The 18401-nt window shown below is 34.5% G+C and overlaps 1 protein-coding gene across 1 annotated transcript in view; it reads left to right on the top strand.

Annotated features, from left to right (window-relative positions):
* Positions 1-12562, top strand: part of GABRA2 (gamma-aminobutyric acid type A receptor alpha2 subunit) — a 175961-nt gene extending 163399 nt beyond the window's left edge. Inside the window, exon 10 of the mRNA XM_005681573.3 lies at positions 5792-12562. Within this exon, the coding sequence (XP_005681630.1) occupies positions 5792-6088 (297 nt within the window). The 3' untranslated portion in view covers positions 6089-12562. The remainder of the gene's footprint in view (positions 1-5791) is intronic.

The following is an 18401-nucleotide window of genomic DNA, read 5'->3' as shown; positions in this document are numbered from 1 at the left end:
GCCATATCTGGCCTTATTCATCAAAATGTATAGGTGACTTACTTAAGAACCTTAGAGTAGACATATGGAATTAGTAAAATTAGTCTGTAAGCAATTAGATAGTATGAGCTATCAGGGCTGACCTAGTTCTCAAAAGAAACAAAACTTTATCTAGGGACACAAGCTTAAAAAATATATCTCGCGGCAGTGAGTATTTTCATGTAACAATAGAATTCATTGCCCTGTTTGTTTTCAAGGGTCTCAGGATTTTAGCATAAGTCAAGGCTTGAAATAAATAAAGTAAAATTGGTATGTTGGGTCAAAATGATGTGGCCCAAGTAGTTAGCATGCTGATCATCTGGCTTGATCAGAGGTTTGCCTGATATTCAAAGAAGACTTCATAGCACCATGTCTGTAAACTTGATTCTTTTAAATAGAAGTTAGAAAATCCCATGGATGGAGGAGCCTGTACAGACTACCATCCATGGGGTCACAAAGAGTCGGACATGACTGAGTGACTTCACTTTCACTTAGTAATGAAAAGGACAAGGTAATATCTACTAGTAATGGCCTAGGGTATGAATATTCTTTGATACTATTTCTAGCATGTCTGTGTCTTACAAATAACAATAATAGAACATGTTATGTGGACTTAATCTATGTACTCTGCTTTAGAAGATCTTGGAATTAAGTCGGGCTTCAGACGGTGCTACTGGTAAAGAACACACCTGCCAATGTAGGGGATATAGAGGCGTGGATTTGATCCCTGGGTCAGGAAATTTCCTGGAGGGCATGGCAACCCACTCCAGTATTCTTGCCTGAAGAATCCCTATGGACAGAGGAGCTGGGCAGGCTACAGTCCATAGTGATGCAAAAAATTGGACATGACTGAAGCAACTTATCTTGCATGGAGAATTAAATTATGAATTAGTAGAAGTCAGCTATGATTTTCACAGTTTCCCCCCGCCCTCCCCATACCCATGTTTTAAAGTTTAAATCTGTAGGAACAATCTGCTTTAAGAAAGATTTGTGATAATCATTTTCAAATGTAATGAAGGGGAGTTATTATATCCTTGAAAACAAGGTCTTATAAGAGTCTGAGTTAGAAAGGCTTTACAGAACTGTGGCTAGGAATAGATGTTTAGCCCTATGAGATGCCCTGACCTTCATTCAGTAAATTGGTATGAAATTATAGGTGCCAGCTACTGAGTTTCAACTAGAAATAGTACTCATGGCTGTTGTACTTTCCTTGCTACTGGGTTTGAAAATACTCAAGTTTCCAAGTTACAAGGGAACATTTTGAAGCCAAAACCCATCATCTTTTTGAGCTCTTGAGTCTACCTTTGAAGTTTATACTGATATTCAGAAATTGAAGCTATACTTTGAACAGTGAAGAGAAAGTATGATGAAATTCTGTCCTTTGGAATGATAAGAAAAGTTTTGAACATATGTTAAAATGATTTTTAACACTGCTTATTTTAATGTCCATCACTGGTTGGGATGAAATAAAAAACATCAACATACAGATATAAAAAATTGAAACTAGGCTGATATAGACTAGTACATCCCTTATGGGTTTTTATAGCTGATGTCCATTCAGACTGGTCAGAGCATCTGTTCTGATTTGTTGATGCTTCTGCTCTAGAGTTTCTTACATACTTTTAGTGTCTCCTGTGTATTTATGTACAATTGAAGGGAATTCAAGTGGAGGGCAGGAATGGTATTGGTAAGAGTTAGTACAGTTTCTCGGAGAAGGCAATGGCAACCCACTCCAGTACTCTTGCCTGGAAAATCCCATGGACAGAGGGGCCTGGTGGGCTTCAGTCCATGGGGTCGCTAGGAGTCGGACACTACTGAGAGACTTCACTTTCACTTTTCACTTTCATGCATTGGAGAAGGAAATGGCAACCCACTCCAGTGTTCTTGCCTGGAGAATCCCAGGGACAAGGGAGCCTGGTGGGCTGCCGTCTATGGAGTCACACAGAGTCGGATGCTACTGAAGCGACTTAGCAGCAACAGCAGTACAGTTTCTATCTATAGATTCCTCTTACAACAAAGGATATTTTACATTTTATGTTTTTGTTGTATAAATGACTAACCCTATATCATAACTCCTGACCCAACTTGAACATCTCTCTTCCACAAAATCATCTTTGTTGTTGTTGAGTTGCTAAGTCATGTCCTATCCTTTGCGATCTCATGGACTGTAGCTCACCAGGCTCCACTGGGATTTCCTAGGCAAAAATAGTGGAATGGCTTGCCATTTCCCTTTCCAGAGGATATTCCCAACCCTGAGTTGAGGGATGGAACCCAAGTCTCAGCACTGCAGGCAGATCTTTACCACTGAGCCACCTGGAAAGCCCATAACCAGCACCACACTCCACTAAATGGGTTATGGTTTTCAATGTAATTCAAATGCACATCAGTTAAATTTGATCCTCACAACAGTTCAGTATGGCTTTGGTATAATTATCTCTCTTTTAAAACTAGAAGTTGAAGCAAGGAGAGTTTAAAAAACATTCCCAAGGTCCAAATTCTCTATAACTGCAATTAGATGTCATTTTAAGTGATACTGAGATATAATTGCAATAATATAAACACTATATGTTAGAACTTCATAGGTTAAAGACATATGGGTTAAAGTCTTTTAGAATACTGACCTAGTGATATAAACTCCAGTTGAAATGTTTTGAGAAGAAGCACTCCCAGGGTTCACACAGCTTCCCCAAAGATAAAGTCACATATCAGGCTGTTGAAAGCAGAGACTTGGAAACCACACCCATTTAAGTTTGTGTACTTTTTCAGTCACTTGTTAGACAGGAGACCTGGTCCTGTCATAAAGCCTCTTTAGCTTCCATTTCTGATTGTGTAACTTGGAGTTACAACCTAGAACTTGTTTCTTAGCCAGTAGTGAATCTTGTCACCAATGATATGTTAGGCTTAACACTCAACCTGACATATCCTAGTGCTCATAAGGTGTTAGTTATCTTTACTACAGTTATATGCTTTCCCATATGTAACATGGGAAAAGACATTTTATAACTTTCATAAAGCTACAAATGATAATCTCTCAGCCTTTTTCTTTTATGCTCCTAGCAAGTCTGGAAGAATGCCTTATCAGCAAGGGAAAGAGGTGAGGGAGAAACCAGATGACAGTGAAGAACAGAAAATGCAGGCCTGTTTACAGATCCTCCTGAAATTTCAGACACCTTTTTTTTTTAATTTCACTTGAACATTTGGAGAATTCTTGTTCAAAATATTGATACTCAAAATTCTGTTGTAGGTCAATTGGTCCTCTAAATGGGCTTCGCTGATAGCTCCATTGGTAAAGAATCCGCCTGCAATGCAGGAGACCCCGGTTCAATTCCTGGGTCAGGAAGATCCCCTGGAGAAGGGATAGGCTACTCACACCGGTATTCTTGGGCTTCCCTTGTGGCTCAGCTGGTAAAGAATCTGACTGCTATGCAGGAGACCTGGGTTCGATCCCTGGGTTGAGAAGGTTCTCTGGAGAAGGGAAAGGCTACCCACTCCAGTATTCTGGCCTAGAGAATTCCATGGACTGTATTGTCATGGAGTCAGAGATGACTGAGTGACTTTCACTCACTTATTCAAAATATTGACACTCAAAATTCTGTTCTAGTTTAATTGTTCTAGGTCAACTATGTACTATTTTGCTTAATTCATTGCTACCTCAAATTTGTTTGCATTCAGGTAACTAATAGTGTGTTTATATTAGTACAGAGCTACAGTTACATAGTTTTTCAGGTTTTATTAAATAGTGTTATTTAATGTTGAGTAAATGTTTTCAGGTTTCATTAATTTGGCAATATGCTATATGCCTACCTCATAGAAGGAATCAGGCTAAGGTTATGATGGTGAAGAAGACAGATACAGCACCAACTTCCACTGACCTTAGATTCTAATAAGAAAAGAAGAGTGTCAATCAGATAATCACACAATTGAAGAAAGAATTTACTCATTTCGAAAAATGCCATGATGGAAATAAACTAGGTGCTCTGAAAGAGTATAGATGGGGAGCAAGGATGGCATTAGATAGAGTGGTTAGAGGATCCTTTTGGAGGAAATAACATTTAAACCAAGACCATAATATGAGAGGAGACTGATCATAGGGAAAATGGGATGGAGAGAAGCCATTCCAGGATGAGGAAGTAAAACCAGTAGGTGGCATTTCAGATGTTCTGTGTCTATGTGCAGAAATAATTCAGTGAAAGGCAAAGTGATAGATAAGAAGTGATTCATTAGAATAAGATGTTCATGAGACTTAAAAGTGGGCAGGTGAGAGGGTACCATACCCCAAGGACTTAGTGGGCTAGTTTTATAATCAAAGGAAGAGAAGGGAGAGGGTGAAGGTCACCTTATTCCTCATTTTTTGAACAGACATGTTATTTCCATAATTAGTTCCTCCTCCATGTCAGGAAGGGGAGTTTTCTTGTCCCTACATGGTCAAGCCTGGATTGTCATGACACAGTGGAAATGAATAAAAAGCTGGCAACACGTGCTAAAAATGGTAAATCATCTCGGGTTTTAGTATAATGTTACCCTTTCCTTATATTTTTGTTTTTAGTGTATTCAGAGGAGTGTGTCCTGGGAATCATAAATTTATTAAGCTCACTGGGCAGGATGTGGGTCTCATGCCACAGTTGTTTAATTGTTTAGGGGCATGTCTCTTCCTTCTGTTGCTTGGTTTTGCTAAGCAAGCCTGGTTGGTTTTGTGGTTAAGCCAACCTGCTTTCTAGAGTGATCATTAACTTGCAGGGATCTCACACTTTTTCCTTTACTCACAATTCCTTAGTGGGATTAACTATTTAATTACTTGTTTTATCCCTGTCTTACTAGTAAATAGTAAATCCTTATTACTTACTTTATACTCTGTCACTATCAGAGGTACCATAGCTAAAGGCACCAAGCAAAAAAATCCTCTGAATACAAGTGATTTCTATGAGACTGATGTATAATGAATAAAAAAAATACACCATGGTAGGAAGTGTTGATTTCATTCTAAGTTCCGCGAGACGGTCTCTTAAATGAGACTTAAGCTCAGAAATGACACCATCCAATTTAAGTCAAAAAATCCCCATGGGGGCTGTAGTTTGACTAATTATCTCCCAACTGGAAAAGCACAAAGGAATGCTGTTTGGTTCTGGCAGGAGAAAACTGTGGCCCAGACCAGAGTGGTTGAGAACTGGACAGGGAAATTTAAGGAGAAACAGGATGTAGGTGAGCTAGGCAGAAATCCAAACGTTTGTGTTTCATCTTCCTTTAATGTCTTTAGTATTTATTACCCTACCATCTGTATATGGATACAATTTTCTACCATTGAGTAAAAGCATTCCAATATGATTTTGATATGAAGGGAAGATATCCTATTATGAAATTAAAGGAATTAAATTTTCAGTGCAAAATTTGAGAGCATTCACTGCAGATGATCATTCCTCTTGTTAAATTATTTCTATATTTCATTTATTCATTCACTCATTCATTCAACAAATATTTCAGTAACATATAAGAGTCAAAAATGTTGTATCATTTTATTAAAGTTGTATTTTTAAGTATTCTATGTAAACAACAAGAAATGGTTCTCCAGGAAAATGGTACCGTTGATTTACTCAGGGGATTTCCTCACCCTTGTGGTTTTAGGACTTAATTAACTTCATTTATTTCCCTAAATTCCTTCTTTCTAATGTATAATGATGCTTATCACAATACTTTTCTTCAGGATTTGAAACTGGAGTTTGGAAAATATTAAGAAGTCTTAATCCACATTCTGTTAATTCTTGTGTTTTTTCACTAGAAAAAAGAAAAAGCCTCTGTGATGATACAGAACAACGCTTATGCAGTGGCTGTTGCCAATTATGCCCCGAATCTTTCAAAAGACCCAGTTCTCTCCACCATCTCCAAGAGCGCAACCACGCCAGAACCCAACAAGAAACCGGAAAACAAGCCAGCCGAAGCCAAGAAGACCTTCAATAGCGTTAGCAAAATTGACAGAATGTCTAGAATAGTGTTCCCAGTTTTGTTTGGTACATTTAATTTAGTTTACTGGGCCACATATTTAAACAGAGAACCTGTATTAGGGGTCAGTCCTTGATTCTAGGCACAGATTGTCTTTGAGATGTATAGCAACATTAAACTTGTTTTGTTTTGCATTGTACAGTCTGACTAATAACTGCTAATTTGTGAACCAACATGTACAGTATGTATATAGCATCATAGCTTATAGACCTCTAATGGAGACACGCATTTGCTAACTCATGACAGAAGGCACCCCATGCCCAATGAGCCATTGCCTTTTTAAAAGATTTACCCTCAAAATTGGTCTAAAGTAGATTTCAGGTGATCTGATTTATTTTCTCTTATTCTAACAGCAATGAAAATGGAGATCCTAAACCACCCTTTATGGACCCTTTTGATTTAGGTCTTACATAGGAGTATTTTCTACTGTTACCTAACTATAAAGTAAAATAACATTGTCTTTCCAAGATGAATTCCTCTAAATAACAGAACCTCCTATCTGCAACGTCAGTTCCCTTCTCGAGTGCTCAGAATCCCCGCTAATATAATTGGAAGCTTAGCACACATCTGAAGAAAAACTAGAGATTGAAATTAGCTTTTAATTACTCTGTTTAGTATCTATAGCCGTGTACATACTACGGCATGACAAATTCAAATAATTATGAATCACCTTGACAAGATGTTCGGTATGCCTAGGATTTAATAACTATTGAAATGCCGTGGTCATCACATTTTTCACATCAGAGTTTATTTGAAAGTAATAATTGAAATCCTCCAGATTATTTTAATCATTGGAAACTACCTTAAATTAGAAAAAAAAAAAAAAAAGATGATAAATAGGTCTTAGTATTTCCAGGTATGTGTTGTATTGAAATTGATCAGCTAAATTTTCTTGGTGCTGGAAACTGGAAAAGACATCCAGTTTGGCTGCTGTGGAGCAACATTCATATTGGATTAGAAAATTGTGCCAAAAACTCCCATCAGTGAGAATTCATAGGTGTCACAGAGTATATACGAGCACTTACATGATTCTCTCCTTTCCTGTTTACTGCGAATTCTGCCTTAAGGCTTCTTTTCATCAGGACTCAGAAGCCAACTAATTACAAAGAACAGGGCAGTTAATTGGCACATTTTTCTGTCTTGAAAGCAGCACTTTCAGATAAGAATTAATGTAAATTCTGCTTTTGTAAATTGCAACTTTAAATTTCTCTGACTCAAATTTGCAGCTTTGTATATGAGAAGAGGTTTTGGTAAGAGTTGAACATTTTTAAACTGAAACTTTAAAGCATCACCAACAGATTGTGGATTAGTTCACATGCACAAACAAAACACACACACCTACAATTAGCTCAATTAGGATACATACACAAATATTTAGCTAAATTAGAAACCACAGTTTTCAATTTTATATAATTACTAATTATTAATGAGCAAAATTCATTTTCCTTTTAGAATTTAAAATACTCTTTATGCCCCTGATATATGTTGCAGAAATTATTAATTGTGTCTCATGTTATTAGACTCAACATTTTGGGCAAACTTAAAATCCTTTTGACTCACATATACATTAGCAGTTATTAGTTGACTTTTACTAATAGATACACCTTTATGATGGTGTTTTTGTAGAGACATAAGTAGTCAAATAGTGGCATTTCTTGCAGTTTTGTACAGTATTTCAGTATAGTGCATAAATAGGTATGTTCATAAAATCAATAAAAGGAGTTATGGAAACAAGCAAAATCACAGCAAAAACTGCTATTCCTTTGCCTCATTTATAATTTTTATTTTATTCATTTTTTTTTGTTTCAGTGTGATTCTGTTATGTGCTTTGCATGATTGTATTAATACCAAGGTCACAAATGCATCTTATTAACAGAATTTGCCATGAAGACAGCCTTGACATTAAAAATTCGCCCTCACAAAAGGTAATCCATAATCTTTAATAAAATAAACTTGTTACATGAGCCAAAAATGTATTTGTTTAATTCCCTTCCAAAGCACTGTTTTGGTCATCTAAATAGTTTTTTAAAGTGTACTTCATTCATATACTGCAATGGAAGTTATCCTATTTTCTTACACATTTAAATATATCATAGCTCTTCCAGGTGGTTTAGGGAAGGGTGCAGTAGTCTAAGACAGTACACAATGCTTGAAGGCAAGCAATAAAAATGCTTTGTATGGTATGTATTATTAAACATTTTAAAATATTGTTCTTATAAGTTCTGCATTTCCCCCTTAATGTGTGACTATACATTATAAATTTATAAATATGTACATATGTAAAAATATTTGTAAATAGCAGTTTCTGTAGGACAACAGAAAAAAACTCATCTATACCTTTGCAAAAGATTGCTCCTACATTGGTGGTACCTATTTATTAAAATTTATGGTAGATTGACCAGAAAAGTTATCATTACTGTTATTTTTATTTTTAGTTTAAATTGTTAAAATCTTATGTGAGCCTGATAACATCCTGACGGTTGAGATAGTCCAGTCATGTGGATCAGGGTTTTCTATTATTTCTTTAACTTTCTTTTTTTTTTTTTTTAAACACACTTCTTAGCGTTTTAAAGTTTAGATAAATTGCAGAAGCTTTAGTCTTGCTGGAGAGAGGGAGGATGCACCATGGTAAAGGATTTTAAATTATAGAACAAGGGTCTTTACAATTATTCTCCCTTTGATGAATCCTTTTAAAAACACAAAATAAAAGTGACATGGATTTATTAAAAATAAGATTAAAAAAATAAGATTCATAATTCAGAAAACATTTTAAATAAAGTAACAATGGTCTCTTTGGCCCATAATATCATGGTTATTTTATACAGTTGTATATTGACATAAAGAATTATGGTATGTACAAAATGTAGATAAATACATGTACATATAGAGAGATATAATCTCATTATTGTATAGTTACTGCTCTGATTAAGCTAATATTTGTTCAACAAATATTTTTTACCTCCTACTATTTTCCATTCCATGGGGATGATGTTAATACCACTCATATCATGTCCATAGAATTTAGTTGAAAATCAAAGTGCATCTCATTTTGTAAAAGACTTTAAATCAAAGACCAAATATAATATATAAGTTAATTTATCACTGAGAATTGATTAATGAATTATGAGATCACGAGTGTGCTAAGATGGTGGCTGTTTTGCTATTTTCTTCTATTTATGTTTATATTTGTTTGAATAGAAAATGGAACTAATATAAAACCATTAAATAATTTTTTTAAACTTCAGTGATTTTTAAAGTGCCAGTCTTAATATTTAGCAATCTTTTCAGGGATCTATTTCGAGTTTATCTCAGGTTTGGATAAGTGATCCCCTATTGCCACATTTCCAATTTTTTAAAAAAATTATTTCATTGTTTATTTAAAAAGAGCACAAAAGCTATCATTTCACTTATACTTTTTTGGCATATACACATATATATAAAGTTTTCATGATATGGCTCTTTTCATATGGCTGGTTGAAGGAACTCAACTCGGCCATGATGTCATAGATCCTAAAAGGGCCCCAAAGCTATATGGAGTCTGTTGATATTGTACTTTGACATAGCCTGTCACCATTCTAATGTGAGGATAAGGGAAGTAGCTCAGGTCCACCTTCTGCAAAGTCATGTTTCTTCAGCATCTATCAAAAAAAATTTTTTTTCAAATGCTTCATACTAATTACACTCAGACAGTGCCTGTGAAATACCAAAATATTTATGACTCATTTGAAATTTGGGACCTTATTAATAGCTTTATTATATTGGTTTTCCTGTTATTAGTCTTCTGGCATTCCTATATCCATCTGCATATTTTTGAAGCAATTCTCAGATTTTTTTTTTTTTTTGCCTATAGAAAGAATCAGAATTTCAAATTATGAGTTGATTGATTGCTACCCTGTAATGCACTTATTTTCCTTTTAATTTAGGTCTCTGGCAACCTTGGGTTTACCTCTTCTTAATCCAAAGTATCCAGAAGCATAAAATTAAAACTGGGAAGGGGTGTGGTTATTTTTTAACACTTGCATACTTAGAGACAAGAGACACTGTATCAAAATCACACATAACAGTATAGATAAGACAAATAATGATATTTTTCTCTATTGAATTCATGCTTTAAAAATGAAATTCAATATTTAATAAAACTCTTAATATCCATAATCTTGCATTTTCAACATTTATATGAAAGATACTAATCTTTTTCATTAATATTTATGTACTCATATTTTCATCAAATTCAAAAACGAATTTAAGACCTCAAAAAAAGGGAAAATAATTCAAAGAGAAAAACCCACTTGAAAAATGTTTATTGCTAGTTAAACCTAATGAGGCTCTTTCCCTTTTTAAGTCCTAAGAAAAGTGAGAAATTATACATGCATAAGTATATACAGAGATATTTAACAATCATGAGTCTATCAAGGTAAGCATCATGATTAAAATACTAAGATAGATTAAGTTCATGTGAAAGGCATTTTGGAAAGGTAATTAAAATCTATTTCTTATAAGTTTATATCACTTTCTCAAAAATTCTTAATTATCCAACATATTTAGATCACAGTTTTCAACCTTACTTAGGTCAAATATTCTATTTTGCCAGTTTATATAAAGATCTTTTTTTAATACTTATGTACTCCACTTCAAATCATTTTCTCTATGATGAAGTTAATATATAAATTAAGATTGCCAGTAGGAAATGCCAAGGAATAGGCTTAGGTGTCAGTTTATAGTAATACTCTCAAAGAACCTTTAAAAAGGCCTTAGCTTTGATTAGAAATAGGGGTGTGTGTGGTGTGTGTATTTTCCAAGTATAAAAGAATATTTTGAGAAATGTAAACACATTTATGAAATAGAAACAATTTCTTTTATAATGAATGTACTTCCAAATATAGCTCTTTTTAAATTGGTAATCAATTTAGTCAATAGAATAGTTTTTTTTTCAATAGATTCAACAAATTTATTCACTGGAATTTAGTCTTGAGCCCCACATAGTTAGAAATATCCTTTCTACAAAGGTGTAAACATTTTTCTGATGTATTTTTGGTTGGCTCCTTTGAGCCATTAAATTTAAAATAATATAACAATTGTGCTTGTAAGATAAGATAAAAAAATCTTTGAATTTCAAGTTTCTCAATGGGAGTTTGTTAAAGCCTCTATTACATTTAATATCCTGTTGATCATTTGCAAATAACAAGTCATCTATATATGTGATTGATTAGTTCTATATCTTTTCTGAATTGTAAAGCAACTAAGAATCCATTTTTTTGTGAAAGTAGCTATTCTCTAACCTTGGTTGCAGTTTAGTTTCTGGGAATATATTATATTTATCTTTGTTGGTCTATTAGGTATAATAATGTATAAAAAAAGATTGAAGTTGATTAAGCACACAAAATACTAAGCACTTCCCTCTTTATTTTTCTCGTTTCTTAAAAAATAATGACAGTTACTTTAGGGGTTGGAGAGAATTTATTTGCTATATTATTGGTTCTATGACATTCAAAGTCCCTGAACTTCAAGGATTATTTATTGATTTCATCAGTTTGTTACAAATTACTATTTATAGAAAGAAGTCTAATCTGACACCATATAAATTTTGGTGTTGGCACTGTGTTAAATTAGCTTAGTTGGTATTAAAAAATGGTTTTTATGCTTTGTTTATAAGGCTTAGTTTACCACAACATGCTGCCAAAGTAGGCTTATATTATTGAATAAATAAGTGTAACTCTAACAAAATTGATTTGTGAAAACAAATGGTATCAGGAAAGCAAAACAAAGGTGTTAGACACAGAATTACTTTAGGGATGATGACTTAAAGATTTGTCCCCAATTATTTACTTTTAAATACTCAACACAATAGTTGAAGCAGTTGGCTGTGTTTTAAACCCAGCATAATATGTGAAGAAGTTTAACATATGATTGGAAAGACCTAAATGAAACTGAACTTTGAGTTACAATTTTCATGAATTAAACATTACCATCCATGGATAAGTGCTAGATTGTAGATCTTGGACACCTGTTCCACAATTGATTTCAAGTTTATTGGTATCTAATTTTTTAAAGATTCTTTTGAGCAGATAAAAATTCAGGTTTTAGCGTGCTCCAAATAGGATTGTGACCTTTCATGAAATATTCCCATTAGAGGTCACATGCATGGAAACAAGAAAGCTTCATATTTGTTGCTAAATCAGAAAAGTAAAAAACAAAATGGAAAGGAATGCTTTTCTCTTGCTACATATTAAAAATACAACTACATGCATAGAGAATGCATGACAAGGTTCCAACACTAAACTCTGAGCATTCATTAATCTGAGATTTTAAGGTGACAATATGCTTGTATGGTAGGTTTTCGGGTTTGAAAAAAGTCATTCTAGAGCTAATAATATTTGTAATTTGTGACCTTGCTGTAACTGGGAAAAGTCACTATTTTTTTGTATGTAAAATAATTTGACCCTTATTGAATGTGTCAGTAGGCTTGCTGTTTAAAAATTCCTAATTAATCACATGCAGATTAATGCTAAATGTTATCTTTTTTGTACTTATTAAAATTAATTTAAATATATTTGATCTGAAAATTGTGTTTTTTTTTGTACTCTAATCATTCATTACATGTTTGCTTATAAGAATTGAATTTACTGTAAATGTGACTTTTTATATTGGGATATAACACTAAAATTTTATAGTAGTGATTTTAAATGTTATCAGTTTCTTAACCTTCTTATAGGTTATAAGGTTATAGGGTGAGATAAAAAGTCCAAATCTTCTTTCAAATTTTAGGGGGGAGGATCATGAATAGTTAACATTGATTTGTTTAACACTTTAAGAAAGCAGTGCTATGGAAAACATGAAAGTTCACCCAGATAATTAGCTCCCTTCTATCATAAATGTGTCACATTTACATGAAACTTAAATAAAATAAATGATTTTCTTTTATTTAGATAGACTCAAGTTCATCATTCCATTTGTTAACCAGAAATCTTGCAGCCTGTTGAATCTATTCCCTTAATTTAATGCAATATTATGGAAATTATTTCTTCTTTAAATCATTGTTATTATTGTTCATATCACTGAAATTAAATGCTCTTAAATGTCAGAAAGTTAAAATAACAAGGCAGTTTTTATTAGTATGGTAAGTTCTCATACAGTATTTCACAACCCTAGCCACACTTTAAAATTACCTGAGGACTTTTCAAAAGCACTGGTTCTACCCTAGTCAGAATCTTGAGAGAGGAGGGGTTATGAGAAATTTTCTAAACTCCCCAAATAATTCTATTCTATAGCCATGAATGAATACATTTTCATTTTATAAACCTATCATGGACTTTTTCTAATCTGTTTCTTTATGGAGACTTCTTGCTTTTTCTGTAGCTTTTAGTTTAGTCTATATTAATAAAGGAAAACAAACATAAAATTAATGAATGTTACAAGTTAGGTTTTTATATAATATAATGAATTCAAATGAAGCTGTCAAACCTTGTGTAATAAAGTATTCATTCTTTTAAAAACTATTTAATCAATTAACTAGTCAATTCAGTTCAGTCACTCAGTTGTGTCCAACTCTTTGCAATCCCGTGAACTGAAGCATGCCAGGTTTCCCTGTCCATCACCAACTCCCGGAGTTTGCTCAAATTCATGCCCATCTAGTTGATGATGCCATCCAGCCATCTCATCCTCTATGATCCCCTTCTCCTCCTGCCTTCAATCTTTCTCAGCATCGTGGATTTTCCAGTGAGTCAGTTATTCACATCAGGTGGCCAAAGTAATCAATTAATTAAAATTAGTCTTAATCTTAATTTGTACCCTGTAGACCTGGAATTAGTTATAAACAATGTGAGTATATATGTTAAAAAGTTACATTCTAGTTGTCATTTTCAGCATACAATTTTAATTAAATGTTTTAAAAATTATTTATCCTAACATTTTTTAAACGTTTTTCCTGAAAAGAAGTATATTCAACTTAAATAATGAGGTGAATATTTAACCTTCAAATTCGCATCTCATTTAAATTATAGCCAGTATAAAATCCCATTCGTCAATACCACTAAGTAGTTTCCCCAATATAAATTTCTTGTCCAAGCTTTGTCAAATTCATGTAGATTAAAACATGCTATGGATGGAAGCATTTATGTCATCTTTGCCCTCAACAATTCAGAAAGTGAAAACAGAGGTTACAAAGGGTTTTCTTAGAAGTTTTGCCTCACCTTTCGACTGTAAAATCAAGGAAACTGCTGACAAAGCAGTAAGATTCAAAAATTGATAGCCCTTGAAGACTGTTGCACTCAGATGGAAAATGTTTTATATTCTTTGGCCAGTATTAACTCTTGGAAGTTCTCAGTTACAGATAGAAAACTAGAAAAATTGAAAACCTGATGCAAGCAGTAAAAATAGCACTTGAGAAAATGTTAATTCTATCCAGTGTTCTGGCTTGAGAAACCAGTGAAATGGATATTTTCAAAATCTAAGCTTGATTAAAATTTGGAACTTAATTGCTTAGGGTTATTTACTTGGAAAATTCACTTCTGTGAAATACCTTATTCCATAAATGATTGACATGTTACAACATTTCTTCCATGAATCAATAAAAATCAATATAGAGAATTTCTAAATCATGTCTTAAGATGTAGTATAATGAAAAAATGTAAACTGATAATTGAAGCATATCAATTTTGAATTGCTCATGCACTTACTGTTCAAAATCTAGTTTTACTTTCTAATTAAAATATACATGGAATGCCAGATAAATAGAACAATGAAAGAGTTTATCAATATTGAAAAGTCATTGTGCCTGTCCCCTAAACCAACTTACAGAGGATTTCACAATGACCCTGTATAGGGTCACCCTAAGGCTTATCAAGACCATTCCCAAGAAAAAGAAATGCAAAAAAGCAAAATGGCTATCTGGGGCGGCCTTACAAATAGTTGTGAAAAGAAGAGAAGTGAAAAGCAAAGCAGAAAAGGAAAAATATAAGCAGAGTTCCAAAGAATAGCAAGAAGAGATAAGAAAGCCTTCCTCAGCAATCAATGCAAAGAAATAGAGGAAAACAACAGAATGGGAAAGTCTAGAGATCTCCTCAAGAAAATTAGAGATATCGAGGGAACATTTCATGCAAACATGGGCTCGATAAAGGACAGAAATGGTATGGACCTAACAGAAGCAGAAGATGTTAAGAAGAGGTGGCAAGAATACACAGAAGAACTGTACAAAAAAGATCTTCACGACCAAGATAATCACGATGGTGTGCTCACTCATCTAGAGCCAGACATCCTGGAATGTGAAGTCAAGTAGGCCTTAGAAAGCATCACTACGAACAAAGTTAGGGGAGGTGATGGAATTCCAGTTGAGCTATTTCAAATCCTGAAAGATGATGCTGTGAAAGTGCTGCACTCATTGCACCAGCAAATTTGGAAAACTCAGCATTAGCCACAGGACTAGAAAATGTCAGTTTTCATTCCAATCCCAAAGAAAGGCAATGCCAAAGAATGCTCAAACTACTGCACAATTGCACTCATCTCACATGTTAGTAAAGTAATGTGCAAAATTCTCCAAGCCAGGCTTCAGCAATATGTGAACCATGAACTTCCAGATGGTTTTAGAAAAGGCAGAGGAACCAGAGATCAAATGGCCAACACCCGCTGGATCATGGAAAAAGCAAGAGAGTTCCAGAAAAACATCTATTTCTGCTTTATTGACTATGCCAAAGCCTTTGACTGTGTGGATCACAATAAACTGTGGAAAATTCTGAAAGAGATGGGAATACCAGACCTCCTGACCTGCCTCTTGAGAAACCTATATGCAGGCCAGGAAGCAACAGTTAGAACTGGACATGGAACAACAGACTGGTTCCAAATAGGAAAAGGGGTATGCAAGGCTGTATATTGTCACTCTGCTTATTTAACTTATGTGCAGAGTACATCTTGAGAAACACTGGGCTTGAAGAAGCACAAGCTGGAGTCAAGATTGCTGGGAGAAATATCAGTAACCTCATATATGCAGATGACACTACCCTTATGGCAGAAAGTGAAGAGGAGCTAAAAAGCCTCTTGATGAAAGTGAAAGAGGAGAGTGAAAAAGTTGGCTTAAAGCTCAACATTCAGAAAACGAAGATCATGGCATCTGGTCCCATCACTTGATGACAAATAGATGGGGAAACAGTGGAAACAGTGTCAGACTTTATTTTTGGGGGGCTCCAAAATCACTGCAGATGGTGACTGCAGCCATGAAATTAAAAGATGCTTACTCCTAGGAAGGAAAGTTATGACCAACCTAGATAGCATACTGAAAAGCAGAGACACTACTTTCCCAACAAATGTTCGTCTAGTCAAGGCTATGGTTTTTCCAGTGGTCACATATGGATGTTAGAGTTGGACTGTGAAGAAAGCTGAGCGCTGAAGAATTGATGGTTTTGAACTGTGGTGTTGGAGAAGACTCTTGAGAGTCCCTTGGACTGCAAGGAGATCCAACTAGTCCATTCTGAAGGAGATCATTCCTGAGATTTCTTTGGAAGGAATGATGCTAAAGCTGAAACTCCATTCCTTTGGCCACCTCATGCGAAGAGTTGACTCATAGGAAAAGACTCTGATGCTGGGAGGGATTAGGAGCAGGAGGAAAAGCGGACGGCAGATGATGAGATGGCTGGATGGCATCACTGACTTGATGGACGTGAGTCTGAGTGAACTCCAGGAGTTGGTGATGGACAGGGAGGCCTGGCGTGCTGCAATTCATGGAGTTGCAAAGAGTCGGACATGACTGAGTGACTGAACTGAAGTGAACAGTTTAAGTGTACAGTTGAGCAGTATTAAGTACATTTTTATATTGCTGTGCAGTCATCACACCACTATCTCCTGAACACCTTTCATCTTGCAAAACTGAAACTATAGCCAGTTAAACTGTAGCTCCTCATGACTCCTGCTCCCAGCCCCTCACAACCATTACTCTTATTTATTTATTTCCCTTTTCCCACTATGCTTGAGACTATGATACCACTATTCTATTTCCATTACTGTAAGTTCAGCTTTTAAAAACATTTTATTTTTTTTTACATTTCAAATATAAGTCAAAATCTAACAGATTCAGAAACAGAGGAACTGAGGTGTCAAAGGATGTTCTATGGAGTTAAAAGTTTTACTTTCTCTGTTTCCTGTTTTGAATGATCCAGGACTGGAAAGATACTGATGATTAGCATCAAACAGAAATTATTCCGGCAAATAATATTACAGGACAATTACAAACAACAGATTCAAACATGTAGGAACAAGGTCAGAACAAGAGGGTGAAGAGATGAACAGAACTGGAGTGGAATTGAAACATGTGTTGTAAATGAGGGAAATCAAGTTCCTGTTGACTACCAAGCATGGAACTAGAATATATTCCTATCTTCATTACCCATTATGCTCATAATGCATGCTTCATAACAGTAATATTAGGTGTAATGGTTGAGGGCTTCCCTGGTGGCTCAAATGGTAAAGAATCTGCTTGCAATGCAGGAGACCCAGGTTCAATCCCTGAATCTGAAAGATCCCCTGGAGAAGGCAATGGCTACCCACTCTAGCATTCTTGCCTGGAGAATTCAATGAACAGACTAACACGTACACTTTCATAATCGATGAAATAAAGTTGAAATTGACTAAAGAGAAATAACAATCGAAATTTGATGACTTGGTCTTCCCTGTTTCCAAAAAATAAGATTTGCCATTTACCCTTAATATAAATTTTATAGCTAAATGTGCATTCAGTATATTACTGCTTCTTTATTCAAAGAATTTCACATAATAAATTTTGATACTAGAATAGTGATCACATCCTACATATCTAATATAAGCTCATTTGATTAGCATATTTCAAAGTGTTACAGTACTAATTTCTGAAATAATGATTTTATAATTTCACTTTCTACTCAAAAGAATGAAGTTCTATTTATACAGGATGTCATTATTAATGACTTGCTATTAAGCATACATTATTACAATTTCTATAATATTGAACTTTGGTATTTTGTTAATTTGATAGAGTTATAACTAATTTTATAATAACAATAGAATTGAAATATAAGGTAACAATTTGTTTTTTGATTGGAGCAAAGCATAGACAAAGTTTGATAACACTATAAAATTATGTCAGGCAAAATTAAGCTCCACATTATTTCATGCTTGCTTTTCTCAACTATCATGCTAATAGGCATTGCACTGAAGGAGAGAAGTCCTGTTGCATACAGACCTGGACTCTGCGTGAAAATACATATCACCTTTGTTGAACACTTGTGCCTGATTTCATGCCCCTGTGCTCATCACTGGGCTCTGCAGTCATGTTGCTCATGATTACTCAATATGTGTTTTCCCCATTAGTCTATAATATTCTTATCTATGAGGATTACGCCCATCATTTTCAAAACTTTCAGTTGAAA

This window comes from Capra hircus, chromosome 6 (genome assembly GCF_001704415.2).
Source record: "Capra hircus breed San Clemente chromosome 6, ASM170441v1, whole genome shotgun sequence".
In the NCBI taxonomy this organism is placed as follows: Eukaryota; Metazoa; Chordata; class Mammalia; order Artiodactyla; family Bovidae; genus Capra; species Capra hircus.
Note: the sequence above shows the minus strand (reverse complement) of the source record. Positions and strands in the feature narration are given on the sequence as shown.